General features: G+C 34.1%; 1 protein-coding gene across 1 annotated transcript in view; it reads right to left on the bottom strand.

Annotated features, from left to right (window-relative positions):
- The window catches only part of LOC129218040 (syntaxin-binding protein 5-like), a 215511-nt gene that overhangs the window by 13013 nt on the left and 186592 nt on the right, over window positions 1-15906 (bottom strand). Inside the window, exons 25-26 of the mRNA XM_054852219.1 lie at window positions 13910-14018; window positions 4260-4355 (exon numbers count right to left, since the gene is read on the bottom strand). Of these exons, the coding sequence (XP_054708194.1) occupies window positions 4260-4355; window positions 13910-14018 (205 nt within the window). The remainder of the gene's footprint in view (window positions 1-4259; window positions 4356-13909; window positions 14019-15906) is intronic.

Genomic DNA, 15906 nt, shown 5'->3' with positions numbered 1-15906 from the left:
TACATTCTAATTACAGTACATTTATTAAGCCAAAACGAAGTCTGAAGATTCAATAGTTCTTTTAAAATCGCAAAACAAACAAATAATCAGAAAATTTGATTTTTGAAGAAATGAGACAAAACACTTTTCAAGACAGTATGGAAGATCCTATTCTAAAAAAAAGGGGGCAAAGAGTGATATAATAAGACTCTAATGTGTGTTTATATAAGTTATGTGTGCTGGTAAAACGGGGGTGGTTATAAAAAAATTAAATAGGCCAATAGTTGACAGTCCTAAGCAGGTAACACAAATATTCTTTCTTCAACTTATCTATGCCTTTCACACTTATGAATTTTTGGCCTTATTTCGTTTTTTGACTCGAAAGTTATCTACCGAGTTTGATTTTGAAGAGATAATATTTTTGAACAAAAGATTTTCAGCACAAAAAACTTTCCATTAGAATAAGAGAAATATGGACAAAAGAAAAAAACAGAATGATTTCAAAAGTGTGAAACTATTTACATATTAGTTTCATCATTAAAACGTATCTTAAAAATTAAATACACTTAATGTCTTGATTGTATGGTGTCTTTGATGGGTACGATCGTACTCCAGAACTGAAAAAAAGAAGGATTCATTTTTTCTTTTTCTTTTTTGTTGATTAGAATGACAAAGATGTTGTGGGCAGTCTTTTCAAATGGCAGATTGCACAAAGCTGAGCAGCTAAGATCAGTTCTGCAGCCTCAGCATACTCTCATATATCCATCCCTTCTTGCACTAAAATGAGAAAAATCTGAAAAGGACAGGTGAGGCTGGATCGTTTAATGTAGTTATTGGTGACGAACCAATCACAGAATTTATGTTGGTCTTTGACCAACTCCGCTCTGTGGCATCCTTCTTCTTTGCCAACCATTTGTTTTCTTGTCGGTAGCTGCGATAAGCATGGAATGAAGCTACTCTTTTGGTTGAAGACTAACAAAGAAGGTTCACAGTTGCATTACATGCTGTTTTGAGGAACAGGTGGAACTGAATACTGTCACAGAATATCGGGGGATGCCTCATTTCCATACAGAGCCCCCAGCTCCATCTCTACAGCTTCAGCTAAAGCTTCGGGACTCACTTCAGGAAGGAAAGCTATGGTTGCCTGGTCAACCTTATACCAGTTCGTTTGAAAAACACTGCACAGTTTCGCTTTTCTTAGCCAGATGTAGGAAAGTGTGGTATCACATCCACTAACTGTGTGAAGAAAAAGTACGAAACTAAGAGTTATTCTATTTTTCCTCGGTTGAAAACAAAAAAGTATGAAACTGAATACAAAATTAACTGGACTTTGGCACTTTTCTGGAAGGAAATGTTTTGAATAATTGAGACAAAAACAGCAAAAAAAAAAAAAAGTAGATCCACATCCTCTTCTTCATTGATTACGATTTGCTGAGATGTACATTTTTTTGATGGCGGTTTGGATAATCTTCCAATCAGTTTCTCTAGTTGCTTTTCTATTCAATGCCCTCAAGTACAAACCTAGGGAGCAACTCGTCATTGAGGTGTCGTTCATTACAGGATTTGGAAAAGTGTTTCTTAAGGAGCACTGATGTTGAGAAGTCAAATATAATCATATTGCGCCAGCGTGCCGCGCAGTCCTTCTGATGTATCCAAAGCCAGTAAAAACGTCCCTGAGTCATTCCATTTCTCCAATAAAGTTTAAATGAACATAATTCATTAAATTCACCAAAAAAGCACACAGCTGAATTGTTTAATATGTTACAATTATACAAATACAAAAGTGACCACCAGCAACAGGCTCTGGGCCCAGCTAGAATGGTCCTGGTCAATTTACAATCCCCAGTGAAGATCAATGGCCCTCTTAAAACTATCTACTCCCTTGCTCATTACCACCTCTTCCGGTAAGCTGTTCCAAGGTTCCACTACCCTGCTAAAATAATAATTTTTCCTAATATCCATGTTAGCCTAAGATTTAAATAGCTTAAAACAATGACCCCTAATCCTGTTTTGAGTGCTAAACTTCATCCCCGTAACATCTTTCATTTTAATAAATTTAAACAACTGAATCATGTCCCCTCGGTCTCTTCTTTGCTCAAGACTGTACATTTTTAGCATTCTAAGCCTGGAACCGTAGTCAGAATGAGAAAGTCCGTTTATTAGCCTTGTAGCCCGCCTTTGAACCCTTTCCAATACCTTAATATCTTTCTTAAGATAAGGAGACCAAAACTGAACAGCATACTCCAAATGGGGTCTTACCAAACTTCTATATAAGGGCAGATGAACTTCTTTAGATTAGTTTATGGATTAGTTCTTTCAAATTCTCCTTTAGTCTCATTAGAACCAGTTCATTCATTACACAAATATGCTCACAAACTAGGCGAAAGTTTATTGATTCGCAAAACCATGAAGTTTCTTCCAGTGTATATAAAAATCATTTGAATTCCTTCTGTTTTTCACATCTCTTGTTAACAAAGGCAAGCAATTTTTGCGTAGAAATCGAGACCTGCTGAGTGAAAAAGTGGAAACATTTTGGCTAATGTTTCTAGGTGCATCCCAATTTTCCATACTTTCTGCTTGAATGATTTTTCAATAAGTATAAACATTTAACAATATTGCGTTTAAAGTGAAAGGGGGTAAATTTTTCATTCTACGTTTCTCACTGAAGCTTTAGGTTTGATACGATGAACCTGGACAGTTTCATTTGCTTTTGAAAAAAGAATGAGTGAACTTTCATTTTCATTTATTCTTTGTTTCTCTGCTTGTCCATCTTAGGATAATTAATTCTCATTACAAATTCGTCTGATACCAGAATTATTTGCCATTCAAAATAAAACTTGATAGGTAACTTTCCAGTTGAAAAATGAAATACAGCCGAAAATTCAACAATATTAAATGCATAGATAAGGGAAGGAATGTTTGCGTTATTTGCGTAGGGCTGTCAATTATTGACCCATTGAAGTTTTCTATAAAGTTCCATGTTTCGTCAGCACACATACTTATAAAAACCCCATATTAGAGTCTTATCATATCATTCTTTACCCCCCTTTTTTTAGAATAGGATCTTCCATATTGTCTTGAAAAGTGTTTCGTCTCATTTCTTCAAAAATCAAATTTTCCAACTATTTGTTTATTTTGCGATTGTAAAAGAACTATTGAATCTACAGACTTGGTTTTTCGCTTAAATCAAAGCCAATTGAATGTACTGTAACAGTATATGCAGTTTTTGTCAATTAGAGAGGGGATTTATGTCCATATTTGGTGTGGAATGCAAGTGAAGCATAATTTTTTTAATTTTTGCCAGAAATAGTTAATTTTTGAAGTACGATATCTCCTAAACTATTGGTTGTACAGAACGGTACTTGAGCTTAAATTGTTTAAAATTTAATGTGCTTTAAAAGGGGTATTCACATTTAATGTAAAAAGTTGGATAGCTTAGGAGTTATAAAGGAAAAACTGAAAAAAGTCCAAAAATGCTGCAGTTTTTCGCGAATTACGCAGCGAGCACAGGTTTTTGAAAACTTCAAACTTAGATTTACACTACCCTAACTGGTCCAAACAACATATTAAACAATCAGAACTACATTGCATTTTGATATTTTAGCCCCTTTTTTTTTGTATAATATGACTTAACTAAATAGGATATGCATAAAAGTTAAAGAAAAAAAAAGTTTTTCAATTTATTTTACATGTTTTGCTTTTTTTCACTGTTGAATAACTTTTCATAGTTATTTTTTTAAAGCAGATACTAAATGATTGTTCCACCGGATTAACATTATCAGGGTTGCCCCTACCAGCAATGGGGCTCAACACCAACTCTAATTCTGGGCCCCCATGACCCTCCCCCCCCCCCATTGCATGTTTTTATACCTTTTATACCGTGACTTCTTTTCCTCTCAGTCACACACTTACAAACGTCAAAATAAATAGTTTAAAATGGCATTCATATGTGATGTTGGATTGTTTAGTTGCTTATAACTGAATTTTGAATTTTAATGCAAATTTAAAAATTGTAATTTGAAAAACAGTTTCATGATCTTACAAGCACCCCAAAGCTCCGGGCCCAGTACTACAAGTACATTATCCCCCAACCCCCCCAAAAAAACGGCGGTCCTGAACATCCTTGCACTAAAATCAAATTTTTAGTTGAAAAACACATAAAAATTAGCACCGATGATTTTGAAATGAGACTTTCAATTTAAATTCTAATTATTCAGAAGAACATTAAAAAAAGTTCAAGCAGAATCATTTATGATTGAAATACTCCAAAATTTACTTACCAGTAGGATGAAGATATTGAAAACTTTTGCAGTTCTGTTGGTGAGCACAAATATACGCCATGACCATTTTTACTGAAACAAAATGTTCTGGCAACCCTAAAAAAAATATAATAAATCCATCTTTAATGTAAGTTCATTCAAATATAGATTAAATAGTTAAATGAACATATTGTGCTTCAAGTGGTGCACAAGATTCAAGTTGTGTACATAAATCAAAATATTAGTGATAATTATTATTATTTAGTAGGGCTTAACCGATGGCAATTTTTGGCCGATTGTTTTTTGTTTCAAATGGCTGATGTTGATGGAAGCACTTTCCTGAGGAAAGATCGAAATATTCAGTGGGTAGAAAAATTATTAGGGACACATCTCTCAAATTCTCATATTTTCTAGTTTAGGCCCACTTTTTGAAAAAATAAACCATAAACAACAATATTTTTCATTCTGCGTTGCTGCCGGTATCATTTTTCATTTGAATAATTTAGTCTGTCATTGTGAATTGCCGGTTTTATCGCTTCCATTAACAATGATAGGTGATAGCAATGAAGCCACGCTGAAACAGCTCTACTTTATGAATACAATGTCCTCAGATGAAATGATTTAATTTGCGCTACATGTAAATAAGGAATTTATGAAATTGTTGTAGAAAATTTCTCTTGTAGTGAGTGAGCTTAACAATATTTGTTTTGTTAAAAATTACCTTTTGTGTTTAATGTGTTATGTGTATATTGAAAATAGGTGCTTCTATTATTTTTCAATATTCACAGTTTACTCCGCACTTATAATATAATTTCAAGAAAATTCTTCAGCAATCAAAAGATTAATGTAAGCAGTAAATCTTTATCAAACAGCTAGGCTCGTAGTCCTTGCAAGAAGACTTAAACCTAGATCTTTCTCATTTTAATATAATAAAAAAAGTTCATTTAGTTAATCTGAGAGTTCCCTGAAAGGTATTTTAAAAATCATTCTTTAATTGACTTCTGATTTAGTGATAATAGAGATAAATGTACCTTAGGGTCAGAAAAATTTCAGCCAAACTTTTTTTTTTTTTGAGCCTCTTTGTTACACAAATATCCCATTTTCATAAATTTTTCAAAGTTGATTGAAACTCAACACATAAAAATCAGTGTTTATTTTTTGGTGAATTTGTTCTGTATTCAATTTTTAGGGATCATTTTTGTTCTTAGCAATATTTGTAATTTTATATTTTGCAATTATGTTTTTCGCCCTTGTTATAAACTATGCAACAGCATCAAACTAAAATTAATCTCACAAATTTTATTGTCTATTTGTAGTTGTGTGTGCGAGCATTTCTTTTTTTTTTTTGCTTGTAACTTATTATGTTAGCATTAGGCTTTAATTTTAATGTTCTTAAAGTAATTTCACAAAAAGCTAAAAAGTTTTTAAAATTTTTAAACGTACTTGTTAATTCAATTATCCTTGAAATAGATTCCCATTTTAAACGTCATAAATGACCGGCGAGCAAGCGAAAATCCCCTAAGTGTCTAAACACTCAACAGATTGATCATGTGTTTTGCCCATCGGCGTACGCAGCGTCAGACCACAAGAGTTGAGGATCTTTTTGCTGACAGCATCGCAGAAAGTAAATTTAAAAATATGAACAGTTAAAAGATTAACTGAGTTGAGTTGCTATGAGATGTAACATATGCAAATTTTGATGATGTCACCTTGTTCTGTAGGGAGTAACTGAGACTGCTTAAATAGCAAGTCAATCAATCAATCGTTTTCTTTTTATTTGGTTCCGTTCTGCAGAGGGTGTGTTTTGATGTGAGCATGTGGACTCAGTAGATTGATTTATACACACAGAGGACGTGGACATTCTTGAGATATGTGAAAACAGGATTTGTTTGGCCTGGTAAAAGTGCAGGAAATTCTAAAACAGCACCCTTACAGTTTCGAAGGAAGTTTTATAAGGAATTTAAATTTGAAGAGTTGATGTATTAAGAGTTAGGCCTAACAGGGCCGGAAGGTTCGTCTGGCATATACCCGATTACGGAGGCGTCCGAGCTGGACTGAATCCAGTATATGGTGAGGGATCCTCTGCTGCTGGATGGTTCCAGCAGCAGCCTGAAGTTGGGTAAATAATTTCCTGTGCTGCCTCTTCTGTGGCATAGGTGTGCCTGGGATTGAATGACCATGGATTTGGTATGCCGTCCAAGAGTGGACATTTTCAACTTGTCTGAACATATGACAGATGGATGTTGCCTTCATGTTTTCTGTGTGCCAAGTTTTTAAAGTACGGACTGCCAGTGGTATGAATTTTTCAAAATAGTTTTCTGGACAGTACCATCATTGGGGCATTGTGTAGGGTGAACTTTTTAAGAAAAAAAGGGAATGTTTTAGAACTAATGCTTTTAAGTAACGAAATCTTGAATCTTGTGATTTTTCAGTGATGTTTGTTTGTTGGGGGAGGGGGGATTATTTTATTTGAATTGTTAATAGGGGATGTGATTTTTATAAATGTTTAATTGTTTTTCCTATTTACATTTATACATGAGTTTTGAATAAATTGTAATTTAATTTTAAAAAATAAGTTTCCATTTTTCATTTCTCCCCGACCGATCATTCCACATCAGTTGGTCTATCGGTCAACATATTACCTAGTACCCAAGGGGTTCGCCCACTTCTTTCAGTGTTTGGAAGGGGTTCGCAAGGGGGGAAAGGTTGGGAACCGCTGTTCTAGAGGAAGGTACATGCCGGCCAAGTTGGAATAAACTGCAAATTTCTTGCTGAGTACTAATTTAAAAACATCCATTGAGCACATGACATCATTCATGGTGCCATGCCATTGCTACAATTGAAAATAGCCCATATACTGTTATCTATTGAAACCACTTGTCACATTGTACAATCAACACAACTCACACAGTGCCCTCTCTAAATATGGGACGTTGACAAGCAAGACCCTGTAAATTAACAGTTAACAGGAGTAAGATTCAAGTCATTATACTGATTAAGAATTTTGTGGCTTCCAGGGAAAAGGTGTTATTTCATTTGACAAAAAAAAAATAATAATAATAAATAAATAAATAAAATAAAATAAAATTAAAAAAAACCCTCTAGGACCTGATACCATTTTCAAAAAAAAAAAAAAGTTGAAAGAGCAGAAGAATAAGTGGATGTTATTTTGTTATTTTAAATATTTTCAGTGCTTCTTATAACTCAGGGACAGTGCAAGAAGACTGGAAGCTGGTTAGCATAACCTCACTTTTTTCAAGCAATGGTTTGAAGGTAAGGTAGGTAACTATAGATCTGCAAGCATGATTTCAGTGGCTAGGAAAACTTTTGAAACTCTGATCAATACCAAGATTGAAATTTTTGTAGACTAACTATTTGAGGATTAGTTTTCAGTATGGTTTTAGAAGAATAAATCATGTGCTACAAATTTATTGCATTTTGATGAAAAGGTTACCACAGCTTTAGATTACAAATTGTATATATGTTGCTTATATAGATTTTTAAAATGTTTTTGATAAAATACTACAGGTTGCTTGTTTGAGAAAACTGAATGATATTAGAATAGGAGGAAAAGCTTTAATTTGGATCAGAAATCAGCGAACTTGAAGGAAACAAAAAGGAAATATTTTTAGCTCTAATTAACACTACTTCTTGTAACTTTTAATTGTAATAATTTTCATGACAGCAGTTTTCTCAAATATTTCTAATATATAATTATATCCTAATTCCTAGTATTTAGGTCATAGAAATAAATATAAATACAAATACAAAAGTGACCACCAGCAACAGGCTCTGGGCCCAGCTAGGCTGGTCCTAGTCAATTTACAATCCCTAGTGAAGATCAATGGTCCTCTTAAAACTATCTACTCCCTTGCTCATTACCACCTCTTCCGGTAAGCTGTTCCAAGGTTCCACTACCCTGCTAAAATAATAATTTTTCCTAATATCCATGTTAGCCTGAGATTTAAATAGCTTAAAACAATGACCCCTTGTCCTGTTTTCAGTGCTAAACTTCAGCCCCGTAACATCTTTCATTTTAATCAATTTAAACAACTGAATCATGTCCCCTCGGTCTCTTCTTTGCTCAAGACTACATTTTTAGCATCCTAAGCCTGGAACCGCAGTCAGAATGAGAAAGTCCGTTTATTAGCCTTGTAGAACGCCTTTGAACCCTTTCCAATACCTTAATATCTTTCTTAAGATAAGGAGACCAAAACTGAACAGCATACTCCAAATGGGGTCTTACCAAACTTCTATATAAGGGCAGAAGAACTTCTTTAGATTTCTTTGAAATAGATCTATTGATAAACCCAAGCATCTTATTCGCTTTGTTACTAGATATGCTGCACTGTTGACTAAACTTTAAATCCTGACTTATTAAGACACCCAGATCAGTATCTTTTTCTGCTTGACTAATGACTGAACCTTGCAAATAATAATTTGTACACTTATTTCCATGCCCTAAATGTAGCACTTGACATTTCCCAGCATTAACAGCCATACCCCATTTACCAGCCCACTCTGTAATATGATCTAGATCCTCTTGCAGCTGATTTGCGTGTTCTTCATTATCTACAATCCCTATAACTTTGACATCATCTGCAAAACAATTCATGTTCCCAGAAATATTTTTGTGAATATCGTTCATAAAAACAATGAATAAAACAGGCCCTAACACAGATCCCTGAGGAACCCCGCTTAAAAACCTCACTCCATTTAGAATAATTTCCTCTTACAACTACCCTTTGTTTTCTTCCGGTCAGCCAGTTTTTTACTCAAATGAAAGTTTTCTCTCCTATTCCTATATCAGCTAATTTGCTAAGTAGAGCAACATGCCGTACCTTATCGAAAGCTTTTTGAAAATCAATGTAAACAACATCTACAGGCTTCTTATTGTCTAAAGTCATGGTAACTTTGTCATAGAAATATAATAAATTAGTTGCACAAGATTTTTACCCTTCCTAAAGCCGCACTGAAAACTAGTCAATATATTATTAGTCTCTAAAAAATTTACTATCTTAATTTCTATCAATGTTTCAAAAATTTTGCAAACCACTGAAGTTATACTCACAGGTCTATAATTTCCTGCACTCCCATTACACCCTTTCTTGAAGAGCAGTGTAATGTTAGACAGCTTCCAATCCTCTGGCACTGTCCCCGAGTTATAAGAAGCATTGAAAATATTTACAAATACATTTGATAATTCCTCTGTACATTCAACTAAAATAGTGTAGGAGTTATCATTTACAGGGTTCATTCATTAGTGAGGCAGAAAACGTTATTGATCTGGGTATCTTAATAAATCAGGATTTTAAGTTTAGTCAACAGTGCAGCATTGCAAGCAACAAAGCCAACAGAATGATTGGGTTTATCAATAGATCTATTTCAAACAAATCTAAGAAGGTTCTTCTGCCTTAATATAGGAATTTAGTAACACCTCCATTGGAGTATGCTATTCAATTTTGGTCTCCTTATCTCAAGGAAGATATTTCTGTTTTGGAAAGAGTTCAAAGAAGGGTAACTAAACTAGTAAGGGGACTTTCAGATTTTGACTATGATAACAGATTTAATAGGCTTAATATGTATAGCATGGAGCAAAGGAGGGTCAGAAGGGACATGATTCAGTTGCTTAAATTTATCAAAATGAATGATGTTAATGGATTAAATTTTTGCACAGAAAGCAGGACGAGGGGTCATTGTTTTAAGCTATTCAAATCTCAGGCTAACCTGGAAATAAGGAAAAACTATTACTTTAGTAGGGTTGTGGCACTTGGAACAGCTTACCAGAAGAGGTGGTAATGAGCAAGGGGGTGGATAGCTTTAAGAGGATTTAGATCATATTCCTAAGAGGGTGGATAAGTGGGGTATGGCACTTAATGTAAAGAAATGTCAAGTGCTACACTTAGGCCATGGAAATAAGCATACAAGTTATTATCATTTACAAGGTTCAAACATTTGTTAGGCAGAAAATGTATTGATCTGGGTATCTTAATAAATCAGGACTTCAAGTTTAGTCAACAGGGCAGCATTGCAAATAACAAAGCCAACAGAATACAAATACAAATATGATGACCAGCAACAGGCTCTGGGCCCCAGTGGCGTATATATGTTTTTATTTTGAAGGGGGCCCATATAGCCAAGATATTAGCCCATATATCCCCTCTCACCTTTTTTTTTTTTGTAATTTCTATTTTGGAGGAGTAGGCAACAGTGTCCTAATGATCACTTTTTTTTTTTTTTTTTTTTTGAAATGGGACAAGGACTTCATACTGTCACCCAGTGGTGCAAATAAAAAAATAATTTTAGGAGGGCACTCTTAAAAAATTCTTGCTTCTGTTGGGGGAAAAGGGGCTTTTGGGGGTCCACCCCCCGGAATTGTTTTTGAATTCTAGTCTTAAGAATGCAATTTTAGACGGTCTCTGGTGATGCTACAGCGAGGAAAAATTCGGGGGCTCTACTGTGGAAACTTTTAGAAATTCCAATCTCAAAAATGCCATTATAGGCAATATTTGATGACGTTAGTATAATGAAAGGAATTTGACTTCTTGAAACTGTCCCTGATTGATTTTTTTTAAAAAGTAGAGCGAAATCCATCAGCCCTCCATGCAATTTTTCAAAATCGAATTTTTTCGTAATTGAAGTCTTAAAAGCACGACTGTGGACCATATTTGGTAGAGATAGGGGTTCGGCCATTTTTAAAAATTGAAACTCCATAAAAGCAATCTTAAAACGATTTTCGATGCTTTCAGAAAGAGAGCAAGGCATTTGGTAATTTTCCTCTCAAAATTTTTCGACATTGAAGCCCTGAAAACGAGGTTTGAGAATCTCTTTATAATGGTTTTAGTGGGTAGAGGGGTCTTGCGAAGTGTAGCTTTTTGAAGACTCTTATTTTTAGATGGGACTAAGAAAAAGGGGGGGGGGTGAACGGGGGAGGGGGGTGAGATATAGGATGTGTTGGAAGTAATTACCTGATTAATAGTCAGCTACATTTCAAATTTTTTAATTTAAGGTTCTTTTAAAAAGGAATTCAGATTTTTTCACAGCATTAGGCAATCTTTGGAAAGGAAGCGTTCGAGAATCCTCCATTGAAAGATAAAAAGCAATTTCAGGTTATCTTTGGATAAGTTTAGAGGTAAAAAAAAGAGCTGTTTTAGGGATCTTCCTCCGAAATTTTTCAAAATTAAAATCTTAAAAGTTCAGACTATTTTTGGTAGTAACCTTAGTGAAAGGGTGTTGGTTCGGGGACCCCCCTCCTGAAATGTTTTAAAATTGATGTCTGAAAAATGCTTAAATAAATGCAGTTTTAGGCTGTCAATTTCCATTATTACTCTAACCGAACAACTAAAACTTATTTTAAATTTCTTGCAAAGGACGAGTTAAGGAGAGAAACATTTTGATGACCCTTCTTGTCAGACTGACTATGAAGAAGAAAAAAAAGGGGGGGGGGGAAGAAAGAGAGGGGAACTTAATTTGCTAAGCAATAATCTGTGGCATGGGCATGCATCTGTTTAAAAAGTTTTGATTTAAAGATTTCTTTTTGGAAGAATTGAGATTGTTTTCCCAACATTATATGCTTTTCTTTTTGATTAAAATAACTTTGCTTTCACAAGACACGTTCTTTTCTTGAGTAAGGGGTATGGATTCCCTGACCTCTTCTGAACACCATTGCCTAGTGCCTTCTAACGCAGGTTTAACAAACTTTAACGATTCGCGGCACCCTTTGAAGAATTAGAATTTTCTCACAGCATCCTAGTCTAATTTTATATACATATTATTCTTAACATGGTCACTTTGCTGCACTCCTCACCTCTTCCTGCAGCACCCAGTTCGGAAATATCGGATCAAACGTATTATAATTGTTATAATCACTGTCATATTGATTTCTTCTTTTTTTTTTTTTTTGTAGGTAAAAGCTTGGAAATTATTTGTGAGCAACTAAAGCCAAAAATAACTACCTTTATTTATTTAATTTTCCAGAATTTGAAGGGGGCCCGATCCCCCTCAGCCCCTCTCTTATATACGGCTTTGCTGGGCCAAGCTAGGCTGGTCCTAGTCAATTAATTAGTCCTCAATGAAGATCAATGGCCCTCTTAAAGCTATCTACCCCCTTGCTCATTAACGCATCTTCTGGTAAGCTGTTCCAAGTGCCTATGACCCTACTAAAGTAGCAGTTTGTCCTGATTTCCAAGTTAGCCTGAGATTTAAATAGCTTAAAACAATGACCCCTCGTCCTGCTTTCCATGTGCAAAACTTTAATCCATTAACATCTTTCATTTTAATAAATTTAAATAACTGAATCATGTCCCCTCTGACTCTCCTTTGCTCCAGGCTACACATACTAAGCCTATTAAGTCTGGCATCATAATCTAAATTTGAAAGTCCCCTTACTAGTCTAGTTACCCTTCTTTGAACATTTTCCAATACAGAAATATCTTTCTGCAGATAAAGCGACCAAAACTGAACAGCATACTCCAAATGAGGTCTCACTAAACTCCTATACAAAGGAAGAAGAACCTTTTTAGATTTGTTTGAAATAGATCTATTGATAAACTCAAGCATTTTATTGGCTTTGTTACTTGCAATGCTGCACTGTTGACTAAACTTGAAAATTTATCAATAGATCTTTTACAAACAAGTCTAAGAAGGTTCTTCTGCCTTTAATTAGGAGTTAAGTAAGACCTCATTTGGAGTATGCTGTTCAGTTTTGGTCGCTTTATCTGCAGAAAGATATTTCTGTATTGGAAAGGGTTCAAAGAAGGGTAACTAGACTAGTAAGGGGACTTTCAGATTTAGATTATGATACCAGACTTAATAAGCTTAATATGTATAGCCTGGAGCAAAGGAGAGTCAAAGGGGACATGATTCAGTTGTTTAAATTTATCAAAATAAAAGATGTTAACGAGTTAAATTTTTGCTCAGAAAGCAGGATGAGGGGTCATTGTTTTAAGCTATTCAAATCTCAGGCTAATCTGGAAAATAGGAAAAATTACTTCTTTAGTAGGGTCGTGGGCACTTGGAACAGTTTACCGGAGGAGGCGGTAACGAGCAAGGGGGTGGATAGTTTTAAGGGGGGCCATCGATCTTCAATGGGGACTTACAAACTGACTAGGACCAGCCTGGCTGGGTTCAGAGCGTGTTGCTTTTCGTCACATTTGTATTTGTATTTTGAGAGGAGATGACCTGGGTGAAGCAAACCAGGTTACTTCACATAGTATTTATAGTCAAAAGGGTAAAAGAAAATCCCAAAACATTAATAGGAGTATTTCTAAAAAAAATCAAGTCTGTCAAAGAGTAGTTATTGACCATGTTAGGAAAATAAAATATTGCAACTTGAAAACACAAAATAAAGCTTTACTTTTGATTCCATAAAATATTGCCCTTAAAACTATAACAGCTGTTACTACCTTATTAATTTACAATGATATAAGTCCTCCACCTAGGAGATAAAAAAAGCAGCATTTCTCCTTATTTGTGAAGTTTAACTATAGCGCACAAAAGTTAAAACTGATAGTTCCTCTGTTTATGGCAAAATCTTGCATCTAACTGTAAAACTTTTAAAAAATATATTAAAATTTTTTTATAGCTCTTATTCATCTACTGATCCTAAATTTACACCGGTACACAAGTGATAATCAACAATTCTACAAAGAAAATAACAATAATAATAATACCTCATATCTACCAATGGAAGAAAATTTTCAGTACATATGATTCTTAGTGATGGCAAGCTGTAAATGGCAATATTTCCACTTGCAATGTAACATGTCATGCATATTTTGTCTGCAAAATAGTAATAATAATAGATTAAATAATAGTTATTAGACTTCTCAGAGTTTCATGTTGTCCACCTGTTAATTAAAAACTTTAATTACAGTAAAAGCCTGATTATCTAAAAAATGCCAAACTCCGGATACGTCATTTTTTTAAACAATCGATCGATATGGCGCTTATGCCAAAGAACATGATATATATATATATATATATATATATATATATATATATATATATATATATATATATATATATATATATATATATAGGGAGTTCCCTTCTAACCTGCAAGACCTTCATTTTCGCAACCGTTAGTCCTAGATGTATCCTTCAATTGCAAAAATGTTCAAAATCAGATGCAGAGTTAAGATATTGAAAGTTTGAAGTAAAAATAAAAATGTGTCAAAAAATACAAATTTAACTTTTCATACTGGTCCCAGGTCCCCCAACTTATATTTAGGGGAATAACCTGCATTGAACACTTACTGACACAAAAAACTTGACATTTGCGCAATTAAAACTAAAGGAGATATTCCATTTCAAAGTTTTAAGGGACCATACAGAAGATGAGATTGGAACTTATCGCCTTTTCAGATGAATGACAGGTCGTCAAAGTAAGAAAAACAAGGTATTTATATTTTTTATTGTTATTCAAAAATAAATGCAAATGTTATGCCGTGATACCCAAAAACAGATAACAAAACCTCGAACAATTTGAGAAACCACTCTCTATGCACACATATCATTTTAAACACTAGTTAACCACTATATTTTCCCCCAATAGGTGTTATTGACGACGAGTGAAAAGTGGTCTAAGTCACAAAACGCTGCGTTTCATATCTCCGTGAATATTGGTTGTACTAATTTCAATTTTTTTTGTTGGAATTATTTTTCAATGGAGGATATTTCCCTAAATATAAGTTAGAGGACTTGGGGCAAGTATAAAAAGTTAAATTTTGTATTTTTTGACTAATTTTTATTTTTGCTTCAAAATTTCAATATCTTAACCCTGCATCTGATTTTGAGAAATTTGCAATTGGAAGTATGCATCTAGGACTAATGGTTGCGAAAATAAATGGTTGCAGATTAAAACGGAACATCCTTTATATACAGAGGAAAGAGAGGCACATGTGAGCATGGGGCAAATTTAAACATAGTAGGAAAATCACTTAAGTAGAAAAATCACTTATTCTACCTCACTAATCACTTAAGTGGAAGGGGGCAGAAGATTTCAAATCTGTCTAGGGGCAGATTCTAATCTACCCCAAGGCGGATTTCCAATCGTTAATAATTTTATTCTCAAAATTTTTTTTTTAATTCCTAAATTCAGTTGTCTGCAAAAATGGAAAGATCCATGTAAATGGCTTTCAAAATAGTGTCTGTGCCCATATTTGAGAGTGTCCATAGTAGAGCTGTTTCTAATACAGTAGGCTCAATGCCTTACTGTCGGAGAATTAAAAAATGTCCACATAAGAGGGGCATCTGCATTTGAGGGGTGTTCGTTAGGAGTCAATAAAAAGAAATGGATTGAATGATTTTTTTCTTTTTTTTTTGGCGTTTATGTTATTTTTTGACAACTGGAATGGACATTTTTTTTATGTGGACCTGGGTTTGATTCGTCTATTCAGAAAATTAGGTAAGATACTATTTATTTTTTGCATTGGGTATTGGATTCAGAGGAGAACCATTATTGTAGCCATCTGGCTTCTAACGGTATAGACAAAACCTCCAGCTTAAAGGGGGTATTCTAGTCTAGAAATTCCAATAAATTGAATTTTTTTTTTCTTTTCATATTTTCAAAGTTTAGACCTTTAAGAATAAGCCTCTATGAAGATTTACAGAAATTCAAATTACTTTCAAGTTATAGTTAATTTTGTTCAGATAAATTATTTTTTCT

This window comes from Uloborus diversus, chromosome 3, assembly GCF_026930045.1.
Source record: "Uloborus diversus isolate 005 chromosome 3, Udiv.v.3.1, whole genome shotgun sequence".
Lineage (NCBI taxonomy): Eukaryota > Metazoa > Arthropoda > Arachnida > Araneae > Uloboridae > Uloborus > Uloborus diversus.
Note: the sequence above shows the minus strand (reverse complement) of the source record. Positions and strands in the feature narration are given on the sequence as shown.